This window comes from Martes martes (genome assembly GCF_963455335.1).
Source record: "Martes martes genome assembly, chromosome: 3".
In the NCBI taxonomy this organism is placed as follows: domain Eukaryota; kingdom Metazoa; phylum Chordata; class Mammalia; order Carnivora; family Mustelidae; genus Martes; species Martes martes.
Genome location: NC_137890.1, coordinates 188,149,506 through 188,172,890, shown reverse-complemented (window position 1 = coordinate 188,172,890; position 23,385 = coordinate 188,149,506). Strand labels below are relative to the sequence as shown.

The window sequence follows — 23,385 nt, the reverse complement described above, 5'->3', positions numbered from 1 at the left end:
GCAGGTTCCCTGACGAGCAAGGAGCCCGATGCGGGACTCGATCCCAGGACCCTGGGATCATGACCTGAGCCGAAGGCAGCGGCTTAACCAACTGAGCCACCCAGGCGTCCCGGTTATTATATTTTTAATTAAGAAAGTAACTCAAGCTTATTGTGGAACATGAGGAAATGTAGGAAAGAATAAAAGTGTTAAATAAGGAGGCTATTAGGCTGAGTTGGCTCTAATGCTACGGTGACCTAAGTAAGCAAACTGGAATCTAAGCTTATAAAGGTCTCAAGGTCACAAAGTCAAATCAAAATAAAAATCCTAAGGATAGCCAAATACAAGAGCCAATGAGGTTTTAAACTATTGCCAATCAAATAATTTCCTTTCTTTTCTCCTTACTTTCCCCAGCTCTGGTCAGTGCACCACCCTTGCCACGTCCAAATTGGCAATGCCCAATTCCAACAAATTTTTGCTCAAATAAACTCTTAGAATGTTTAGTATGACTCAGCTTATCTTTTAAATATTTTATTTACTTGACTCATACTCATATATGGTTTGATAGAAAAATGACATAAAACTATGACAATTTTTGTTGAATAAAGTTTTTTGAATTTTTTAATTATTTGAATAAATTTGTTTGAATAAATTTTTCTCTTCAGTATTTTATTAATCTTTTTCTATGCACAATCGAGACTAAACAATATATCTAATTTCGCATCCAAATTATTTTGCTTGACATTATACCATAAATATACCAGTTAAAATTAATAAACTGCTTTTAATTACTGTGCAATAGTCTCAATATTAATTTTATCTAATATTTTAAGTCAATTCTCTACTATTAGATATTTCGATTGTTGTCTGTTCTCAATATTATAAATAGCACTGTGTACAAAAACTTTGTGCTTAAAAATATTTTCTTATGACAGCATTCTAGAAAGGGAATCCTTGGATGAAAGGTCAATGACATCGTTAAGTCTCATGATGCATTTGCCAAATTAGTCTTACATGTTGGAGTTTGGGGGTGGTATTGCAGCCAACCTTGAATAATGGTGTTTTATGCAAGTCCTTTGAGGGCCTAGATGTGCAATCTTGCTGGGAAAGGGGAGCTTAGGGCATCCAGATGGCGGGTATTTGAACTTCTATTGCCATTAAAGCACAGACATTCTCTACTCCTTCCCAGAGGTTACACCTGGCTAAAGGAATTCCTAAAATTGTCTTGTCAATTTCCTTCACTGCTGAGATCTTAATTAACCAAAGCAGGCATCTCAGATGATTTTAAAATTCATTTTCATTTTCTGCTTGAATAAAATGATTATTTTTCATAGTTAAATAATATGAGTGCATTATAATGGATTAAATACATTAATCTATTATTTAGATTGCTTCCATTTTTTCTGTTGTTAATAATGCTACAGTGAACATCTTTTTGAAAAAACCCTTGTGTTCATCTCTGATTACTTAATCAAGCTGGAGTCCTAGAAGTGCAATTAATTTAAAGGCTATTTATATTGCCAGATTGCTTTCCTGAATGGCTGTAGAAATTTCAGAGTTGCAGTGAGCACTCTTTTTTCCCTTTTTAAACCTGTTTTTATATAATATTGTACTTATAAATGCCAGGCACCATGATGACATTTTATTTTCTCACCCTCAAATGTTTTAAATAACATGGAATACTGTTACCCCATTTTTACATGTGGGGAAACTGGGGCAAGGCAACGGAGCTAAAATTTCCAGTTAAATCAGCTAGTAAATGACAAAGCAAACACTTGAACTGAGCAGGGAGGCTACTGCCACGGCTTCCTTAACCACCATGTGAGACAGACAGTGTTAAATACTGTATTCATGACTCGTAAAACTTGAAAGGTAAAAAATAGTTAAAATTTGTATTCAAGGCTTGATGTTTTGGATGCTCTTTGTCTCATTCTATTTCCCCCCCTCTGGACATTATCTATTAGTACACTGGCCCATTCTCCTATTGTGCATGTTCTTTACAATGCGGTACAGCTCCAAGTGATAAAAAACAATGATTGTGACATGAGAAAGAAGGACTTTATAGTTCATGTAAAGGGAGCCCGAGGGAATCTGTCCCGGGTGGGAAGGACAGTGTGTGAAGCAGAAAAGGAAAAACATCCTTAAGGAAGATTTCCTGAGGATCACCAACAGCACTCCCACTGACATCCTGATGGCCAGACCAGGGTCACATGATCATATGTGATCACATCGGAAGTTAGGGAATTTCTTTCTTAACTGTGAATGCAACGTTGCCCATGGAAATACAGGGAAACCAATAGGTATTGGGGAACAAATATCATTCATTGTCATAAAGTGCTAGTTTTTAAAACTTTATTTGTATCTTTTAACATTGTTGTAGCAAATAGCTCCCATTTCCTGGTTGTTTTCAAACAACCAGGTTTGTTTACACTTTTTTTTTACATTTTTTTTTTCTTACTTGTAGAGATTTTCAAACCTTGGTCAGGGGCGCCTGGATGGCTCGGTCAGGGGAGCACCAGACCAGCTCAGGTCATGACCTCAAGGTTGTGAGATTGAGTCCTGCATCAGGCTCTGTGCTCAGCACTGAGCAGGCTTGGGATTTGCCATTCTTTCCCTCCTCCTCTGCCTCCCTGCCACCCTGTCCACTCATGCTATCTCTTAACATAAATAATAAAATCTTTTTAAAAAATTTTTCAAGCTTTGTTCAAAAGCAAAAAGAACAGTATACTCAACTTGATAGACAATCATCCAGCTCTGACCCTTGTAAATTTAGTCAAACTTCTTTCATTTCTTCCTCATCTCACCCTGGATTATTTACAGACAAACGCTATCATATCATAAACCTTCACTTTCAGATATTTGACTAAGTACCTCTGAAAGGTAAAGACTTTCTTCAAAGATTTTATTTATTTATTTGAGACAGAGAGCAGGAGAGAGAGAGAGAAAGCATGAGAGGGGGAAGGTCAGAGGGAGAAGCAGACTCCCTGCTGAGCAGGGAGCCTGACGTGGGACTCAATCCCGGGACCCTGGGATCATGACCTGAGCCAAAGGCAGTTGCTTAACCAACTGAGCTACTTAGGCACCCAGGTAAAGACTCTTTTTAAAAAATTTTCATAGCCAGGGCACCTGGGTGGTTCAGTCAGTTAAGCATCCAACTCTTGATTTCTGCTCAGGTCATGATCTCAGGGTTGTGAGATTGAGCCCCACGTGGGGCTCCCTGATCAGTGGGGAATCTGCTTGACATTCTCTCTCTCCCTCTCCCTTTCCCCCTACCTCCCCCTGCTTTCTTTCTCTCTGTCTCTAAAATAAATAAGTAAATCTTTTTAAAAATTGCCATAGCTTAAAAAATATAATTCAAAATTTTATCAAATATATGGCAAGGAATAGGTTTCCACATTGTCTTAAAATATTTTATTTCAATTTTAAAAAATTTTTAATTTATATTTTAATGGGCTCCATATCCAATATGGAGTGCGAACTCACAACCCTGAGATCAAGAGCCAATGTTCTACCAACTGAGCTAGCCAGGTGCCCCGACATAAAATATTTTGATTACAGTTTGATTGCTTAAACTGGGATACAAATTCCATAAATTCTAATTGCCCAATAGTCTCTTAAGTTCGATGTTTCTTGGCTTAGCTTATACATTTTTAGAGTCAAATATATTAATATTTTTCTTTATCAAGTGCGTATTTTCTTAGAAAGTTTCTTCTCAAAGACAAGTTAGTTATTCACCTATGTTATTTTAGCATTTATGTCTTCTATTTTTGACTTTCATATTTAATTCTTTAATTCATCTAGAACATATTTTGGTCTGAGGTAAGACTCTGACTTAACACATTTTTCCACAAAACCACTTCTTCAACACCTTTTGCTGAATAACCTATCATTTTTCCATTGGTTCATAACATTTTCTTTATAATGTGTTAAAGGCTTACATGTATTAAAATTTATTCCAGAACTTATTCCAGTTGATTGAAAACTCACTCTTCTGAAATTTTTTTTTTAAGATTTTATTTATTTATTTGACAGAGAGAGAGAGAGATCACAAGTAGGAAGAGAGGCAGGCAGAGAGGGAGGAGGAAGCAGGCTCCCCACTGAGCAGAGAGCCCGATGCAGGGCTGGATCCCAGGACCCTGGGACCATGACCTGAGCCAAAGGCAGAGGCTTTAACGCACTGAGCCACCCAGGTGCCCCTCTTCTTCTGAATTTTTATTGGCTTTTTCATTTATTTTTTCTAGGTTAACTTTGGCATTATTTCTAAAATATGTATTTCTGAAAGAGTGACATGTTTATAACATTTAATTTTCTTATCAGACCAAATGAGATGTCCTACTCAAATCTCTGTTTTTCTGTGAAGTTTTGTCATTTTTTTTTACTATACATTGTTAAAGTCATGCTAAGTTTTTGCTTTATTTGTTTTGTTTCCTATTCACTGGTTGACTAGAATTACTATACACTCAAATTTTTCTCAGTTATTTTTAAATCTTCTTTTCGGAATATATCTACTCCATTAAATTCTTTTATTCTAATAGATTTTTGGCTAATTTTCTTTGATTTTCTAGATGAAATATATTATCTACAAATATTATTTCCTCTTTCCTAATGTTATTGCACTCTCATTGTTTCTTATTTTATTGCACTGAAAAGAACTTTCCTAATAATGTTAAGTGACAACAGTGATACTAGATACCGATTTCTCATTTTTATTTTTACATGATCAGATTTTTAAAACCTATTAATTTTCTAGAATAAGATATGAACTGGAAATCTTGTTTATGAAGTGTTATAACATTTAAACTTTGCTTAATTGCCTCAACTTTTATTAACAGAAATTTTTGGATTAAAATCTCATCTTTAAATTATTTTTCCCTAAAAATATACAATTTCAGCCCCTGCACCAGTATGTTTCCTATTTTGAAATGGAATTAAGAGTGTCTAAATTTATATGTATGAGTCTCTTTAAAGGTAAAATACATATTATAAAACTTAAATATTACAGACTTGATTCTTTTCCCAAAAAGTGAAAATGTATTCCTAACAGAATCAAGTCTTATACCTGTTTTCTGTAGCATCCTGATTTCAAAGAAATCTGTTCTCAGAATTGAATATTTACTACATTATGAGCCTCAGTGAGAAATTAAAAATATTCTAAACTTAAAAAACAGGAAAAAGAACAAAAATCTATAGGTACACAAATTACCCCAGAATGTTATCCTTAATTGAACTATTTTATTTTGACTCCTCTAAATTTTAACTAGATCAAAATATGTTTCATGTTAAAATACAGGAGCAAAAATTAATGAGATAGGCTTTTCTTCATTTTTCTATCATCAAAGTTAACAATATACTGATTTCTGTAAAAACCCTTCCTCGTTTCCAAATGTCAGCTCATCCTGTATTTGCAAACCTAGTGGGAAACCAAGATTGGAGACCAAACACATGCTGCTAATGTCTTTTGAGTGAGGCAGAGCATTTCACTAAACACAGTTATGCTTCCTAAGAAAAATATAAAGGAGACCCAAGTATTCCTTTCATATATAATTTTCCCTTAGGACAGCAACTGATACCAGGCTTTTATAAAATGATGAATTATCTACATTATTCTATGTTAGACTTCAAATTTATTGGAAAAAATCCTCTGTGTATTTCTGTCCAACAATGTAGCATATTGCATCCAGAGGAGATTCAACCATTTTGAACCACCTACTGGGGACCCTCAAAGAGCCTGGCGGTGAGGAGCAAACAGTTATGTACATAATCATAAGGGCGATAGTAGAAATTTGTGAAAACTTCACTATTGGCATTTCACTGGAGAGGTAGCGATGTCATAGGAAGAGAGCTGTTTGAGCTGTGTCTTAAAGGCTGAACTTAAACAAATTCACCAAGTGGATGGAAGAACACAGAAAGCCAAGAGATGGGAAGCGATGCCAGGTCATACGAACTCCCTGCTCCTGCGCACCGTAACCTCCCGTGTTACGAGTCTCATCACACGTGTAATCTTGGTCTCCTCTTGAAACCGATAAAACAGCAGAGACCAAGTCTGTCTTGTTCATGCTATGTTTTCAGTGGCCTGTGGTAGTTGCACAACAGATATTTGTTAGGCGAATGCAAGAACAAGCAAAAGAGAGAAGGAGAGAAAAATTAAACCAGAAATAGTTTTGACCCAAGGGGGGAAAGAAAGCGAAGTGCTGGGAGGTAAAGGGAAGGCAAGCTCAGGTAGGACAGATGTTCTTAAAGCAAAGATTTTTTTTTTCATAGAGTGAATGAGAAGTTATTCAGAGATTGTCTATACCAGTTGATGTCTTTTTACAATGTTGTCTTATTTTTCCAGCTTTACTGGGGAGTACAAATTGATTTATCAGCAGTATTTATATGATTAATATTCTATGCACACCTTATTCACTGATGCAGCTAATATAAATGTATCTTTATTTTCTAGAACACAGCTTTCAAACTTTTTTTGCAAGCAGGAGGATACTTTTTTTTTTTTTTTCCCAAAGAGGCTATTGTCTTGAAACTTAATAGAAACAAAGAAGAGGGAGGCTGTTCTGGCTGAAGCAGAGGCAGGTGGACAAAGGAGGAGAAAACCTTTGCCTTCTCCGCCCAGGCTCCCAGCAAGGGATGATGCATCAAAAGCCACTGTTCTTGAATTGGCCAATGTCTACAGTAATTTTTAAATGAAAGTCTTTAACTGCCTATGTTTTAAAACTGTAACAGTAACCAATTCTTTTACTTGAAGTTCCGATACAAAAATAGTTACAAAATCTGCCATCTGTTACTCTTTCTATAATAGTTTTAAATTTTTCACTTTTCTCTGATGACTAATGTTAGAAGGTATTGTAAATAATTACTACCCATTTTTAAAGTAGTTCATCCCCAAAAGTAGGTTAAAGCAACTGCGAGTGGTCCAGTAGACATTGGGCAGAGGCGGGGGTCTTGGGGACGAGTTTCAGCACTGCCCTTTACTGGGGATACAATCTTGGTTAAGCCAAGTAACTTAACATTCTCTAGCACCTCACTTACTTTGTTGATTAAATGAAGTGATTGGAATTACTATTGGATTTCATATTTTTATGGGCGCAACTCCACGTAAGAAATATATTTTAAATTTTGATTAGGCACATACATACATATGCACGTAAAACTCCAAAAATTTAATGAACTAATGCTTACCTTGACTCCATGCTATGCAGCCTATAATATTTTTTTGTTTTCTACTGTATTTCATTGAAAAATGCTGGTCTTGACCCACTAAATGTTTACTTTCTCTCCCACAGTTTGGAAACCTCTACACTGATTGTCCTTTCTTCCCTAAAATTATGGATCACTAACAGCAAGATCCATGACTGAGGCTGTAGAATCCCAGAATGTCAAGTACATGGTAGATGCTAAATGACCGTTTATTTTTTAGCGTATCAAGGAAATCTGACTAAATGAAATCAAATGTTTTTTTTAAAGATTTTTTTTATTCATTTGACAGAGATGACAAGTAGGCAGAGAGGCAGGCAGAGAGAGAGGAAGGGAAGCAGGCTCCCTGCTGAGCAGAGAGCCCGATGCGGGGCTGGATCCCAGGACCCTGGGATCATGACCTGAGCCAAAGGCAGAGGCTTTAACCCACTGAGCCACCCAGGTGCCCCGAAATCAAGTAATTTTAATTAAAGTATTTAAGGTACCAATTCTTTCAAGAAATCTTCCCTATTTCTCTGAGTTCTCATAAACATCTGTGCCTTTTTTATTATGCTAATATAATTAAATATAATACTAATATAACTAAAAGAGACTATGCACACACCACATAGTAAATCTCCAACTAAGAAACAACATACATTGAATTTATCAGACACTACCAGAAGTACCCAAACCACAGTAATTCATTTCCTTTTCACACTATCTGGTCAAAGTACTAATGGGGAAACTGAGTCTCAGATCACCGAACTAAACAAAGAGTAACAGAGGCAGGTACTCTAATTCCAGAGCTAGCACACCTACCCATAAGAGCACAGTGGTTCTAACAAGGGTTAGTGACATATGCCCACTTTCTGTGTTTATTACAGTTAGTTATACTATTATACTATGCATACTGTCTATACCTACCACACATACTGTCTGATACTATTAAACAAGCAAGATATTTGAGAGTAGAGCTGTTTGCCCTTTCTTGTGAACCTCTGTCACTATACTCTAACACCAGTTGGATGAATGAAATACCATTTGCATGTTTGTCTTTCTGTCCATATACACAAACACAGACTTTGTAGGTAGATTTTGTTTTTTCATTCCATGTGAATCCTAACAAACCTAAAATTTATAATACTTCAAATATTAGTCCATTATTAATATGCAAAAATTAAATGTCTGTAAGACTACCTGCCTGATACATTTGTTATCATTCTTCCAAGCAGTATTAGCTCTAATGGCAACTGGGATTTACTAAACTCATCCTAAGGATAAATATGTTGTAGTTTCATAATGTTCACATGTATTTATTTGGTCAAGTAAATAGCCAAAATTTGACAGATAACATAGATTTAAAATGTGACAACCCCAATTTACTCGAATCATAAATATTTTGACAAATGTGACATGTGCATGGGGCTTTACTGAAAAATCCCTGTCATGTTTCTAACCTCTCCATTGTGCAGATAAGAGCCATGTGAAATGTGTATTCACTTCCCTGCCACTTTGGTAGGACAATCGAAGGAAGAATAAACACACAATTGGACTCATGTTGTGTTAAAATATTTCCGGCATATCAAGTGGTCCTTTTAATTGCACTAGTGGAGTTATAGCAAGCACTAAGAATGGCAAAAGCACAGACAAAAATGAAAACAATTACATTAGAGAATGCATCACAAATGAATCTTGGGACAAAGAAAATAGCCTAACCCACGAGAACAAAAATCTCTCAAGTTCCTGAATAATTATCAGTAAGTAATGAAAGATATAACAAAGTCATTATTTATTGAAGATGAGTCTGACACAAATATCTTTTTAAAAAAGAAAAAAAACCTGCATCCTTCTGGGTTAATTGTGCCCTCTCCAGGCATTTCCTAACACACACTTATTATTCACATACTTACCAGGGGTACCAAACTGGATGCAATTTTCCAGAGTCCTGACATAGTCAGGATCATTTAATTTAATCACGTGAAGACTATTGGTTTTTTCCATGTTTTTGATCCATTTGTTAGCCTGACCTTGAGGATCTATCATCAGCGGCCACCTTCTGGCATTCCTGGAAGATGGAAGAAAGACAGTGCTGACCAAGTTATGATTTGTCTCCAGGCTACTTAGTCATGCACACATCATTTTCTCATAGTTTATGCTTTACAGTAATATTTTGCTTTTTAACTTATTACGAGAAACCGTGATCTTATAGCAGAGACATTTAGATTGGGCAGGCTATTAAAATGACATCTCTAAAAAATTCACCTGGCAAACACAAGTTTCTTTTCCTCCTTTTGGAAAATTACCATTCTTTAAAGGTTAAATTACATTTTTGGAGGAAAAAAAAAAAAAAAACCTGCCACACTTGCTAGTTAATGTAATTAATTAACCATCAAGAATACTGCCAATCAGGAAACTCCAGCTCCTCCCCAGGCCCCGCCCTTCATTAATTACTCCTGTGACCCTGAGCAAGTCACCTCCATTTCTTGGCTTCGAACTGCTATCATTTGTACAGAAGGAAAGGAGAAAGGATTGAGACATCATCTCTCTTTGAAATCTCAACCATTAAAGATATAATGGTTCTTAAAAAAAAAAAAAAAAAAAGGTGAGGAGCTAGATTTTAATCATCTAACCTTCCTGGACCCTAAAGTTTTAACACAACTGTTGATCTGGGACTTGTTTCAAACACTTGTATATTTAATGTCGTATTTGTAGCTCACTACATATTTGTGAGCTTCCTACAGACAGAAATATATTCTCTCAAAGTCAGTTTTTGCACTCTGGGTGAGCTCATTCTTCCTGCTCTGTTCTCACCTCCCCCTTTTATGATAAGAATAAGAACAGTAAACTCTGAGGCAGCCAGCTTTTCTTCCAGGGTGTTGCGGGGTCAGAGTTAACCAAGATCTGCCATCACCCAATGGTATCCAACCGTCTAGCTCTCTGCCCTGTGTGAAATGGAATCAGCATTAAGATTACTGTTCTTTCTCTTGGAAGTTTTAGTAAACTTTACAAGCCACAATTTTGGCCACATTCCTACAGATACTGTCATACTCTTCAAAAGTGAGCACAGAAAAAGTACACAGATTGTTAGAAGAGTGAAAGGATAAAATAAAGGGTGATTGGGGCAAAAATAAAACAAAACAATGTGGGGCTAAACATCTATTTATTTATTCGATTTCATCTCATTATAGTATGAATTTAGAATTTTATTGGGTAATCTGTCCCAAATAGAAGTAATCATGCCCTGGGGCGCCTGGGTGGCTCAGTGGGTTAAAGCCTCTGCCTTCGGCTCAGGTCGTGATCCCAGAGTCCTGGGATCGAGCCCCGCATCGGGCTCTCTGCTCAGCAGGGAGCCTGCTTCCTCCTCTCTCTCTGCCTGCCTCTCTGCCTACTTGTAATCTCTGTCTGTCAAATAAATAAATAAAATATTAAAAAAAAAAGAAGTAATCATGCCTTTTAGCATTTAAGTTATAACCTGACATAAAACATGTACCTTTATTATAAAGAAGATAGTCTAGTCCTCCAGTATTAGCATTATACGATATAACAGTCAGCTTGAAATGGAATGATTCCTTCTTATTTCTGTTGCTTCTATATAATTTTTAACCACAATACCCATGTTCACACTGTTCCTCTGTACAAAATGCACTTCTTCCTCTTCCTTTCATGTTCAAGTCCTACTCATGTTTCAAGATCACCTCAAATGGTAAGCAATACAGAACGTACCACAGACTGTCTTAACAGAATTTTTTTTCCCCCACAGTTCCAGAGGCTGGAAGCCCAAGATCCAGGTGCCGGCGGGTTTGGTTTCTCTAGAGGCCTTTCTTCCTGTCTTGCAGAAAACACAGCTCTCTTGCTGTCTCCTCACAGGGGCCCTCCCTATGTGCGGGCATTCCTGGTATCTCTGATTAAAAGGACACCAGTCCTATTGAATTAGGGACCCACCCTTATGACCTCACTTATCCTTAATTACCTCCTTAGAGGCCCTGTCTCCAAATAGTCACATTGCGGGTAATATAGTCAACGTATGAATGAGGGGTGGACAATTCAGTCCATACCATAATGTTAATTATATTTAGTAAGAAATGAGACCAAAAGAGTAGTGTAATATCTTAAGTGTAATCAACTAATAAAAAGAGAACCATATCCATAAGGGAATGAGAAGGAAAATTAGAAAGAAATAAAACTTATAAATATGTAAGTTTCATTCTGTCACATTTTAGGAGTATTTTTAAGTTGGGAGGATTATGTGTGTTAGCATTTGTGCTTCCCTAAAGAAACTGAATGACTCACTCACCCTTCTGTTGCTTCCACAATTTTTAACCACAATACCCATGTTGAAGCTGTTCCTTTGTCCAAAATACACTTCTCATTCTTTCACATTCAAGTCCTACTCATGTTTCAGGGTCCGCTTCAATGTTATGCAATACACAAAGCCCATCTCGGCCTCTTTTCTCTCTAACCTCTTTAGCGGTTCATCTGTATTACGTTTGTGATACTCTGATACAATGATCATATTCTATCATGGCAATTTGATAATTTGCTAATGGCATCACTCGTCCCCAAATTGGTTACTCTTTGAGGGAAAGGTCCACAGTGATTCCTCTTTATCCTTTTTCCCTAGATCAAATAAGTGTGATAATCTTCTGGAAGATAAACAATAAAAAGCATCTGGCAAACATACAGGTTAACAGATTCTAAAAACAGGCATTTTCTAAGCAGTCATCCCTGAATGGGGGATACCAGGCCAAAGTACCCCATCTCAAGTTTGGAGGAAAGGATTCTGGTGCAGACCAACCTGGTCTAAGTCTGTCATAGCCTTTCTCTTCCACTGATTATAATGAAAAGTTCTGGATGAAATACCAAATTTTACTTACAGATTCTAAAAAGCAAATAGTAAACAGTGAATGGGAAGAACGTTAAAATTTGAGCAATGGGGGCGCCTGGGTGGCTCCGTGGGTTGGGGCCTCTGCCTTCGGCTCAGGTCGTGATCCCAGGGTCCTGGGATCCAGCCCCGCATCGGGCTCTCTGCTCGGCGGGAAGCCTGCTTCCCTTCCTCTCTCTCCGCCTGCCTCTCTGCCTACTTGTGATCTCTGCCTGTCAAATAAATAAATAAAATCTTAAAAAAAAATTAAAAACAAACAAACAAACTTGAGCAATGACCAGTAAGGGGGTAGTCAGTTTCTTGTGTGTTTGTCATCATTGTTGTTTTTTTTTTCCTTTCTATCTTCTGGCTTTGGTCAAAGAACAGGCCTAATGGGGGTTCTGGGCAGCAGGTACAGGTAGCAAAAATTCAAACTGGAAGAAAGAAAACGATCATGTGTGAGCCACAGAGTGGGGAGTGGGGGAGGGGAATCTCTTCTTTCTTCTGCCCACGTGTCCAGGTCCGCCCCAGCAGCAGAACTGCAATCCCATGAAGGAGCATGTAGAAGCCTGGGTGGTGCAGGCACTTACTGCACCGAGAGAAGACCAGTCTCTCTGCGTGACAGAGCTGGGCAAAGGGGCCTGTGCCACGCCGGGTGTGTAAGGCTGTCTTAGTCTGCTCAGGCTGTTACAACAAATGACCGCAGACTGCGTCGCTTAAATAACAGACATTGTCCACTGTTCTGGAGTCTGGGAAGCCCAAGGAATCCAGGTCCTAGCAGATCCGGCGACTGCCGAGGGCCCCCTTCTGGCTTGTAGATGGAGCTTTCTTGCTGCCTCCTCACGTAGCAAAGAGCAGAGCAATCATCCCTCTGTGTCTCTTAAGGGCGTTAATCCCATTAATCCCATCTCATGGCCCAATAACCTCCCAAGGCTGCGCCCCCAAATGCCATCACTATGGTGACTTAAGCCTCAACATATCAATCTGGTAGACACAAAGATTAAGTCCAAAGCAGGCGGAACCCCAGTATTTTCGTATTTTCCTTTTTCCCTCTTGCCACTTCACCCCAAGTATGGACATACGTTGTGTGAAAGAGTGGGATGCTGAAATTCTGAGGAAATGCCATTATATTTGACAGAAAAATAGAGAGAAATGGGTCCCTGGGATATGGAAAGTAAGGGAGAAATTCTGGAGGAGGCAGACCCAAAGAAAGGATCCCCTCATTCAGACACAAGTTCTGAGCTCACGACCAAACACATCCAATATAAACCCAAGTCCCAGACTAACTCCTGAGCAATGCATGCTGAGAAGTGTATCTAGACAGCATAGCAGAGGCTTTTAATTATGACCTGACACTGGAAACATCATCCCCGAAGGAAAGCAACTGAACCTAACCAAGTTGTTTGACTACTAAAACAAAAATCAGTTTTATCCAGGAGATTTTAATAGGAACCAGAATTTCATTTTCAAAAGGTCCAGGACAATCCAAAATTACATGACATACAGAGAGCCAGAATATGAAGAATTCTCAAAGAAAAAGCAAAATGCTGGAATTACCAGAAAAAAACTTGAAAGCAGTTATTATAAACAACCTCCACAAAGTAAAGGTGAACATTAAAAAATAATAATAATAAATGGACGGGGTGCCTGGGTGGCTCAGTTGGTTAGGCACCAGACTCTTGATTTCTGCTCAGGACATGATCTCATGGGCCGCGAGACTAAGTCCCATGGCGGGCTCCGTGCTGAGTGGGGAGTATACTTGAGAATCTTTCTCCTTCTCTCTCTGCCTCTCCCCCAGATTGAGGGTTTTCTCTAAATAAATAAAGGCTTTAAAAATAAATAAATAAATGGAAAGAGAGGTGTGTTCAGCAGAGAAACAGAAAAAAAAAAAAATAAAAAGAACCAAAAGGAAATTTTAGAACTAAAAAATATCTGAAATAAGAATTCCATCGTAAGGATTCAATAGCAGACAGAAGATGACAGGAAAATCAGTGATCTTAAAGACAGATGCATACAAATAATCCAAACTGAACACTTACAGAGAGAAAATCCAGTTAAAACAAATAGAGCCTCCAAGACCTGTGAGAAAATACTAAGAGGCTTAATATTCATGTGATGGGGTCCCAGGAGAGGAGAAAAAGATTAATACAGAAAATATTTGAAAAAATAATGAGTAAAACTTTCTCAAGTTCAGTAAAACACATAGATTTACAGTTTCACAAAGCTGAGCAATCCTCAAAAAAGGAGAAACTAAGAAACAAAAACAAAAATAAAGCACACAAAAATGCGCACACACCCAGACACACTGTAATCAAACTTCTAAAAACCGAAGATTTGAAAGAATATTTTTGAAAGCTGCGAGAGAAAAGTGATATATTACAGATAGAGGATCATTATTCAAATGACTGCAGATTTCACCTCAGAAATCATAGAGCCAGAGCACACTAGAATATTCTCAGTAGAATGAAAAAAAAACTGTCAACACAGAACTCTATATCCACTAAAAATATCCCCTCAAGAATAAAGGCAAAATAAAGATATTCTCAAGATCAAGGAAACTAAGAAAATTCTTTGCCAGCAGATTTACTCTAAAAAATTCTAAAGTTCTTCACTCTGAAGAGAAACGATACCACAATAAATTTTAGAAAGAAAAAAAGAGCAATGAAATGGCAACTATAATAGACTATTTTTCTCCTCTTAATTTTTAAAAATATGTATAAGTATTAAGACAAAAAACATTAAGTTGGGGGAGCTTCAAAGCACACAGACATAATACATATGACTACTGTAACATAATCAGGGGAGTGTAAAGGAGACCTACATGGTTGCAAGCCTCCTACATTTTAATTGAAGTGCTAAAATATTACCTCTAAGTAGACAGAAAAATTTGTACTAAAAAATAATGCAAAGCATTATAGGGAAAATGGAATATTAAGGATTGTGGATTATTCAAATAATCCAATAGAATGAGAAACAGAGCAACAAAAATCGGAGGTAAAAACAGAAAAGAAAAATAATAAAATGGTAGATCTAAATTCAATTATACCAACCACATGAAGTATAAAGTTGTCTAAACATACTAATTAATGGAGAGAGATTATCAGAAAAAATATAAGTTCTTCCTGTACACTGTCTGTCTACAAGATACAGATACTCACTTTAAGATTTTTATTTATTTATTTACAGACAGAGATCAGAAGTAGGTAGAGAGGCAGGCAGAGAGAGAGGGGGAAGCAGGCTCCCCGCCGAGCAGAGAGCCCGATATGGGGCTCGATCCCAGGACCCCGAGATCATGACCCGAGCTGAAGGCAGAGGCCTTAACCCACTGAGCCACTCAGGTGCCCCCAGATACTCACTTTAGATACAGTAATATATTTATATTAAACAAAATCATGGTAAAAGATACACCATGCAAACACTAATCAAAAGAAAGCTGAATTGTGCATCGACTTCGGAAGAAGAAAAATTATCAGGGATGAGGAGAGATATTATGTAATAATAAAAGGGTTAATTTATCCTGAAAACATAACAATCCCTATGCCTCTAACAACACAGCTCAAAACACATGAGGCCAAAACTAATAGAACTGAAGGGACAATAAGTAGCAAATGAACAAGGATACGGAAGGCGTGAACAGTACTATGACACAACTCAATTTAATTGACATTTAAAGAATCCTCTACCCATTAATAGCAAAATACGTATTTTTTCAAGTATACATGGAGCATTCACAAAGACAGACCATACTGATACCGTAACACAAACTTCAACAAATTTAAAACAACTGGAATCATACAATGTCTATTCTCTGAACATAATGCAATTAAGTTAGAAATTTAAAAATAGCAGAAGATACCTTAAAATCTCAAATGTTTAAATTAGCATGTTTTTTAAAGACCTATAAGGAGGAAGTCTCGTGAGAAATTAGAACATATTTTAAAGGAAATGAAAATATAACATATCAAAATGTGTGCTATGCAGCTAAAGCAGTGCTTCGTGGGAAACGTACAGCAGTAAACACATAGATTAGAAAACAAGAAAAGTCTAAAATCACGAACGTAAGCTTTCGCCTCAGGAAACCACAGAAAGAAGAGTAGTTTAGGCCAAAAACAAGCAAAAGAAAAGAACAAATATTAAAGCAGAAGTCAATAAAATGGAAATCCAAAAAAGATGGAGAAAAACCAATGAAATGAAAGCTTTATTCTTAGATAGGATCTGGAAAAATTATCAAACTATAGCTAGACTGATCAAGAAAAGCAAAGAAAATGCTAATTACTGATATCGGGAATGATAGAGAATATTATCATTACAGACCCTGCAGAGATTAAAAGGATGGCAAGGGAATACTACAAACAACTCTATGCCCAGAAATTTGACAACTTAGTTGAAAGGAACCCATTTTTTGAAAGATAGAAACTACCAAAACTCACTTAATAATAGATAACTTGAATTTTCTTTAACTATTAAGATAACTTCCAACTCTTTTAAAATTGAAATCATGGAGAACATCTCCCAGCAAAGAAAGTTCCAGGCACAAATAATTTCTTTGGTTATTTCTGCAAAACATTTAAGGACCTTAGGAGGTAATTCTATATAATCTCTCCCAGAAAACAGAATGGGAGAAAACACTTTCCACTTTGTTTTATGAGGCCACCATTACCTCGATAATGAAAATGTATAGACATTAAAATAAAAGAAACCACATAGCAATATCCCTCACGAACAGAAAAATCTTCAACCAAGTATCGGCAAATTGAATCAGAAATACATAAAAGGAGAATAGATGAAGACCAGGTATTATCCTGGAAAAGCAAGGCTAGTCAAACATCAAAAAAAATCAATCAGTATAGATCACCATATTTAATAAACTAAACTTAAAAAATATATCTCAATAGACACAGAACAAAAACTTAACAAAATTTAACATGCATTAAAGATTGAAACTCTTAGCAAACTAGGAACAGAGAGAATTTCCTTTACCTGATAAAAAGGATGTACCAAAAAAATCCTACAGCTGATATAGTATGTCATAATGAAAGGCTAATTCATTTCCCCTAAGATTAGGAAAAGGCAACAATGTGCAATTTCATCTTCCCTGTCCAATATTATATTAGCCAGTGTAAATTATATTTGTATAACAAGTATTCTTACACGTGCCAAAAAAAAATTCCTTGACAGTACAATAAGCGAAGAAAAAGAAACAAAAGGCATATTAGGAAATAAGAAATGTACAATATCCTAATGAATCTATGTAAACAATGCTAGAACTAATAAATGAGATTATCAAGGTCATAATGTATATGGTCAATTTTCAAAAATCAATTGTTTTTCTAATACTAGCAATGAACAACTGAATAAACTTTTTTAGAGTGCCATTTACAATAGGTCACAAAAATTAAAAAGTACTGGATATAAATCTAACAATGAAATACTGATGAAAGAAATCGAAGGAGAGCTATGATAAAAAGTTTCTGCACAATGAAAGAAATGATCAACAAAACTAACAGGCAGCCTACGGAATGGAAGGAGACACTGCAAATGACATATCAGATAAAGGGTTAAGATCCAAAATATTTAAAGAACTTATTAAACTCAACACCCAAAAAACAAGTAATCCAGTTCAGAAACATCCTGAAGACATGAATAGACATTTTCCAAAGAAGACACCCAGATGGCCAACAGACACATGAAAAGATGCTCAACATCACTCACCAAATCAAAACCACGATGAGATATCACCTTACACATATCAGAATGGCTAAATTAACACAGAAAACAACAGAAGTTGACAAGAATGCCGAGAAAGGGGAACCCCCTTGCACTGTTGGTAAGAATGCAAACTGGTACAGCCACTGTGGAAAACAGTATGGAGGTTCCTCAAAAAGTTAAAAGTAGAACTACCTGATAATCAGCAATTTCACTATTAAGCATTTACTTAAAGGATACGAAAATACAGATTCAAAGAGATGCATGCACCCTGATGTTTATAGAAGCATTATCAACAATAGCCAAACTATGGAAAGATCCCAAATGTCCATCAACTGATGAATGGATACAGAGGTGGTATACACACACACACACACACACACACACACACACACACACACACACACACACAATGGAATACTATTCAGCCATCAAAAAGAATGAAATCTTGCTATTTGCAATGACGTGGATGGGGCTAGCGTGTACTATGCTATGTAAAATAAGGCAGAGAATGACAATATATATGTGGAATTTAAGAAACAAAATAGATGAACATATGGGAAGGGAGAAAAAAAAGAGAGAGGGAAACAAACCGCAAGAGACTCCTAACGATAGAGAACACACAGAGGGTTTCTGCAAGGGAGGTGGGCAAGGGATGGGCTAAATGGGTGACGGGGATTCAGGAGGGCACTTGTGATGAGCACTGGCTGTTATACGTAAGTGATGAATGACTAACCTATAATCCTGGAGCCAGTATTGCACTATATGTTAACTAGAATGAAACAAATATTTGAAAAAATTGAAAACATTTAAAAACAGGGATATATTGTGTTTATAGAAGACTTATTGTCAATTTTTTCTCAAATTGATGTATAAATCAATGCAGTTTCGATCAAAATCCCAGCAAGGATCTTTTGTAGATATTTAAAAACTGATTCCAAAATTCATAATGAGAGGTTAAAAAATAGACAACGATTTTGAAAAAGAAAGCGAAGTTTGAAGACATACAATCTAACTTCAAGACCTAATATAAAGCTATACTAATCAAGGCAGTGTGGTTTTTGCATCAAGACTATTTTGTTGACAAATAGGTCAACAGAACAGAATAGATCATCCGGAAACAGACCTCCATATATGTGTACAACTGACTTTCAACAAAGATGTAAAAACAATTCAACGGAAAAAGGGTAATGATTTCAAACATGCTCTGCTGGAACGAGATCGATCGATCTATCGATCTATCGATCTATGTTATTATCTATCTCTGATCTGTACATCTGCACACACAAAGATGCCGTTCCATACTCAGTTAACAATTACATGAAACTTATTTTCCCCCAACAACACCCGTAATATAACATATCTTTTTGATTCAAAAGCAGGACAATGTTGTGACTTCAGTTTTTTTTTTTTCTTTTAAAGCAAATTTAGCTTTTCTTAAAAAAAAAAGATTTATTTATTTTTGAAAGAGAGAACATGGGCTGGGAGGGAGTGTGGAGGAGGGAGAGGAAGAGGGAAAGAATCCAGCAGACTATGTTGTGAGCACGGAGCCCCGGGTGGGTCTGGATCCCCACCACCCATGAGATCCCACATGACCTGAGCTGAAACCAAGAGTCAAACACTCAACGGACTGAGCTGCCCAGGGACCCCTTAAAGCAAATTTTGTTTTTAAAGATTAGGGCGTCTCTAGAATAACTTATCAAATGAGTAAAATCTCAAAGGGGACATTCCTCAGGGTAGGTAGAGAAGAATATACTGGGGTTTTAATAACAATTATTGTGGGGAGCTATAGGCAACACACATAGGTTTAAACAGGATCACTTTTTGGATGAATATAAATCCTGAATTTGAAATAAACATGTTAATAAACATAGTTAATAAACATATTAACTATTTACTTCCTCTCCACTGCTCTGCCTTATGTGTTTCACAAGACAACATCTTTCTTCAATCTTCTTACTTCCTCCACCCAACATTCTTGAATGTAGAAATGCTTGAAAATCAGTGGTTCCTAAATAAAAACTGAATTTTTACAGACTCAGCATTCCAAGTTTTAATACAGTTTGTTCTTTTGTGGTTTATCTATGGAGGATTATTATTTTGTGCTCTTTGGGGCTTTTGCAAAATACAGACTCCTAATAGTGATAACACATGTTCACGATAGTCTGCATGGAAGGACACAGAACTTAAGTATATAACAGGTGCATCTCAAAGAATTTTGCTATATTCCTTTTTAAACACACACATAAAAATAGATAAAAACAGACAACAAAGGGTGGGTACTCCTCTCAGTTATTACTCTACTGAAATAAAACTAATTTATCTGACTCCTATAGAAATGAAAACTAAAAGACATTTTTAAAAAGCAGAGTTATATCAGCTAGATAGGTCCGATTTATTTACCGAGCGGTTAAACAAACTTAATACTATTTTACTATGAAGTGTTCAGGTACAATCCAATTACATTTAATGTTATCACTAGCCCTTGAAATTCTGATTAGCCAAGGACCTTCAGGTGTCAATAGCTCCAAAAGTTAATTATATTCCAACTTATCTAAATTTTATAGATTCTTCCCATTTCCCTAAATAATCAACTCTTCAGTCAGCTGAGATAGTACGTGAAAAGCACTTAGCACAGGATTAGGTCTCTAGAAAGTGCTCAGTATTAGGTATTATCATTATCAAGCAAGTATCTCTGGGGACTGGAAGAACTCAGTAGGCAAGTAAATAAGATACTTATCTGATACTTCAAAATAATCACCTTTCACCTATTTACCGAAACCTCTCAGTGTAAGATTACCAACAGAGATCGACAAAATAAGCCAAGAATGAAAAATGTTATTATTTCTTTCGTAGTGAAGTTGCTACCGTAACCTTCAGCTAATATTTCAACATTTTTATAAACAAATAGCAAAAATGTAAGGGTGCTGGCTCATTAACACCATTTTTTACCTCTTTCTCTCCTGAAATGTGAGTTTCTTATCTCGAGAAATAACCGCAGAAAGGTTGGGAATCATAAACACAGAAATATTCATCACTGTCCTATTATTACTGAAATATAACTGGACCCAAAAGAAAGAGTACAATTATTTGCTAAAAAAGAAGAAGGTATTTGGCCTCCAATGAATATAATGGTTGTGGATATCCTGCCAGGTGGAAAAAAATGTAAATAAACTGCCAATTTAAACAGTAAAGACAGAACTACCATAATGCAGGACATGATCAATTATATTCACAAGTGCTTGGAAAAACCAAAGTGTTTTTTCCAAAAAAGAAAAAACAGCAATAGCAAAAACAGAAAAAAATCTGCCTGATCTTTAGGCTGAAGTTAATTGGTACAGCTGGGCGAAGTAAAAGTGGGCTCCCCAACTTCCAGAAACCTCCCATACATGTCAACGTCTAATGTCAAACACATTGAACATTAAACATCACATTCTCACATTAAACATCAACACAAACTCTCTGTGTACCACCTACTGGTTCAATCATTTAAAAAACAGGCTGTCATCCTGTACTTGTTAAAAGGCACTTAAAGGTCTGTTTTACTGGCCAACTAATGCACATATTTATCATTTATCTTGATTCAGTCATTTCTCTTCTGGATAGATTTAGACTGTGAGAGCAGAGGACCAAGTGCTTAATTTTCATTCCCCAAAGAAAAGTTTTGTAGTCTTTTCTCCGAATCAATCAAATAATTACATTTAAGTTTGGCTCCTGAAAAAGTTTGTCTAAGTATGATTCATTTGGTTAAAAATATGAGAACCATGTGACATGCCTTTGCTTTTCTGCCTTAATTACTAGAAAGCTTTAAACTTAATTCAGGGCCCAAATGTAAGGATGAGCTTGTCTGAAATACCGAGAAGTAACTACTTCTTTAATTTCCCTCAGGTGGTCTCATCAGATTTTTACTTTATATTCAAATCGCACTCACCTCAAATCCTTGTGGAACAATTCAGTAAGTAAATGTTAAAGAAGCCCATAAATATACACATATATATCAGGTATATATCATATATTTGTACATCAGGATCATTCATTGAGCAGTAAAGAAACATGTTCATCAGTTTTAATTTGTGGAGCAATTTTCATAAATACTACACACACAAAAATTTAAGCATAAGCAGTCTTCATATGTTAATTCTATTTTAAAAATTCATGTGCATCTGTCATTTGTACATTCAGTTAATTGTACATTAAATTAAGTACTCTGACATCAATTACTTTTTCAGCAGTAGACTAACAACGAATTAAAATAGTTATGTAACACAGAACTGAATATTTCTACTGATGGTTTACCTGTGCTATTCCTAATCTGCTAAAACCTCCAGGAAGGCTGGCCAGTGATGGAAGGCCCATGACAAATTATGACTGTCTTCTTACTGGGTCAGGTTAAAGTCCTTGGTTTCTGGGAGATAAGACCTTTGGGAAGGTGAGACTGGACGAGCCTGCAGTATTCTCCCCTCCCAATTTCCATGGGATTTGTCTACTAGCCAGGACATTCCAGGAATAGCCTGCACTACATCTTGGGGGCGTCTGGGTGGCTCAGTGGGTTAAGCCTCTGCCTTCAGCTCAGGTCATGGTCTCGGGGTCCTGGGATAGAGCCCCGTATCAGGCTCTCTGCTTGGTGGGGAGCATGCTTCCCTCTCTCTCTCCATCTACCTCTCTACCTACTTGTGATCTCTCTCTCTCTGTGTCAAATAAATAAATAAAATCTTAGAAAGTCCCAATCAGCCCAGGACCAGAAATGTATCCATATCACTGAAGCTGATCCCACACAGAGCAGGGATTAAGAATTTGGTATACACTTGAACCCATCACCACCAACAACCCACTGCTGTATTTTCCACTAACCCGAAATAACAAAAACCTTGTAATTTTATAGGGATAAGTATTGGACTTCATTTACTCATGGTAGGGCTTTGCTCCATTTGCCAAAAGTTGATTAAAAATTAAGCAAAAGTCGGGATGCCTGGGTGGCTTAGTGGGTTAAAGTCCAGGGTCCTGGGATAGAGCCCCGTATCGGGCTCTCTGCTCAGCAGGGAGCCTGCTTCCCCCTCTCTCTCTGCCTGCCTCTCTGCCTACTTGTGATCTCTGTCAAATAAATAAATAAAATTTAAAAAAAAATTAAGCAAAAGTCATTAGGGTTTTGGTTATTTACTACAGTCTCCAATATGTAATCATTCTAACATTACTGGGAGAAGGAAGTGATTATTCATATTTAATTAAGTTAACTAATGATGTAAGCAAAAATTTTTCACTACTATAAAAGTTTTCTAGCTATAATTGTTAAAAAGATGCACAGACAAATAAATCTACTGATTCATAGAAATCTCTTGAGAGGAAAGTAATTTTCCTTACATTATGATGATCCCGTTATCAATGGAAAACGAGTCGGAAGGTAAACCAGCAATATTCCAGGTCCGAATTGTCACTGCTTCTCCCAGAATACCCATAAGAGAATAGTCATCAGAGCAGGGAATATCTTTGCTTTTGCACAAGTTTGTCCACTCCTTGATTTGGTTCTTTAAGACATACACAGAGAGATATGAAAATGAGGCTGGAAATCACCAAATGAATAATTTGTTAGCTCCTCAATTACACTTTATTCCTTGAGTGAACAAACCAGTGTTGAAACAGCACATTAAAACAATTTATCAGATTTTTTC

The 23,385-nt window shown here is 36.6% G+C and overlaps 1 protein-coding gene across 1 annotated transcript in view; it reads right to left on the bottom strand.

The window, feature by feature from the left end:
- The window catches only part of DNAH7 (dynein axonemal heavy chain 7), a gene marked incomplete at its 5' end in the record, with an annotated part of 250,182 nt that overhangs the window by 63,486 nt on the left and 163,311 nt on the right, over nt 1–23,385 (bottom strand). The window contains 2 exons of the mRNA XM_080799459.1: nt 9,063–9,217; nt 23,078–23,241. Coding sequence (XP_080655585.1) covers nt 9,063–9,217; nt 23,078–23,241 — 319 coding nt within the window. The remainder of the gene's footprint in view (nt 1–9,062; nt 9,218–23,077; nt 23,242–23,385) is intronic.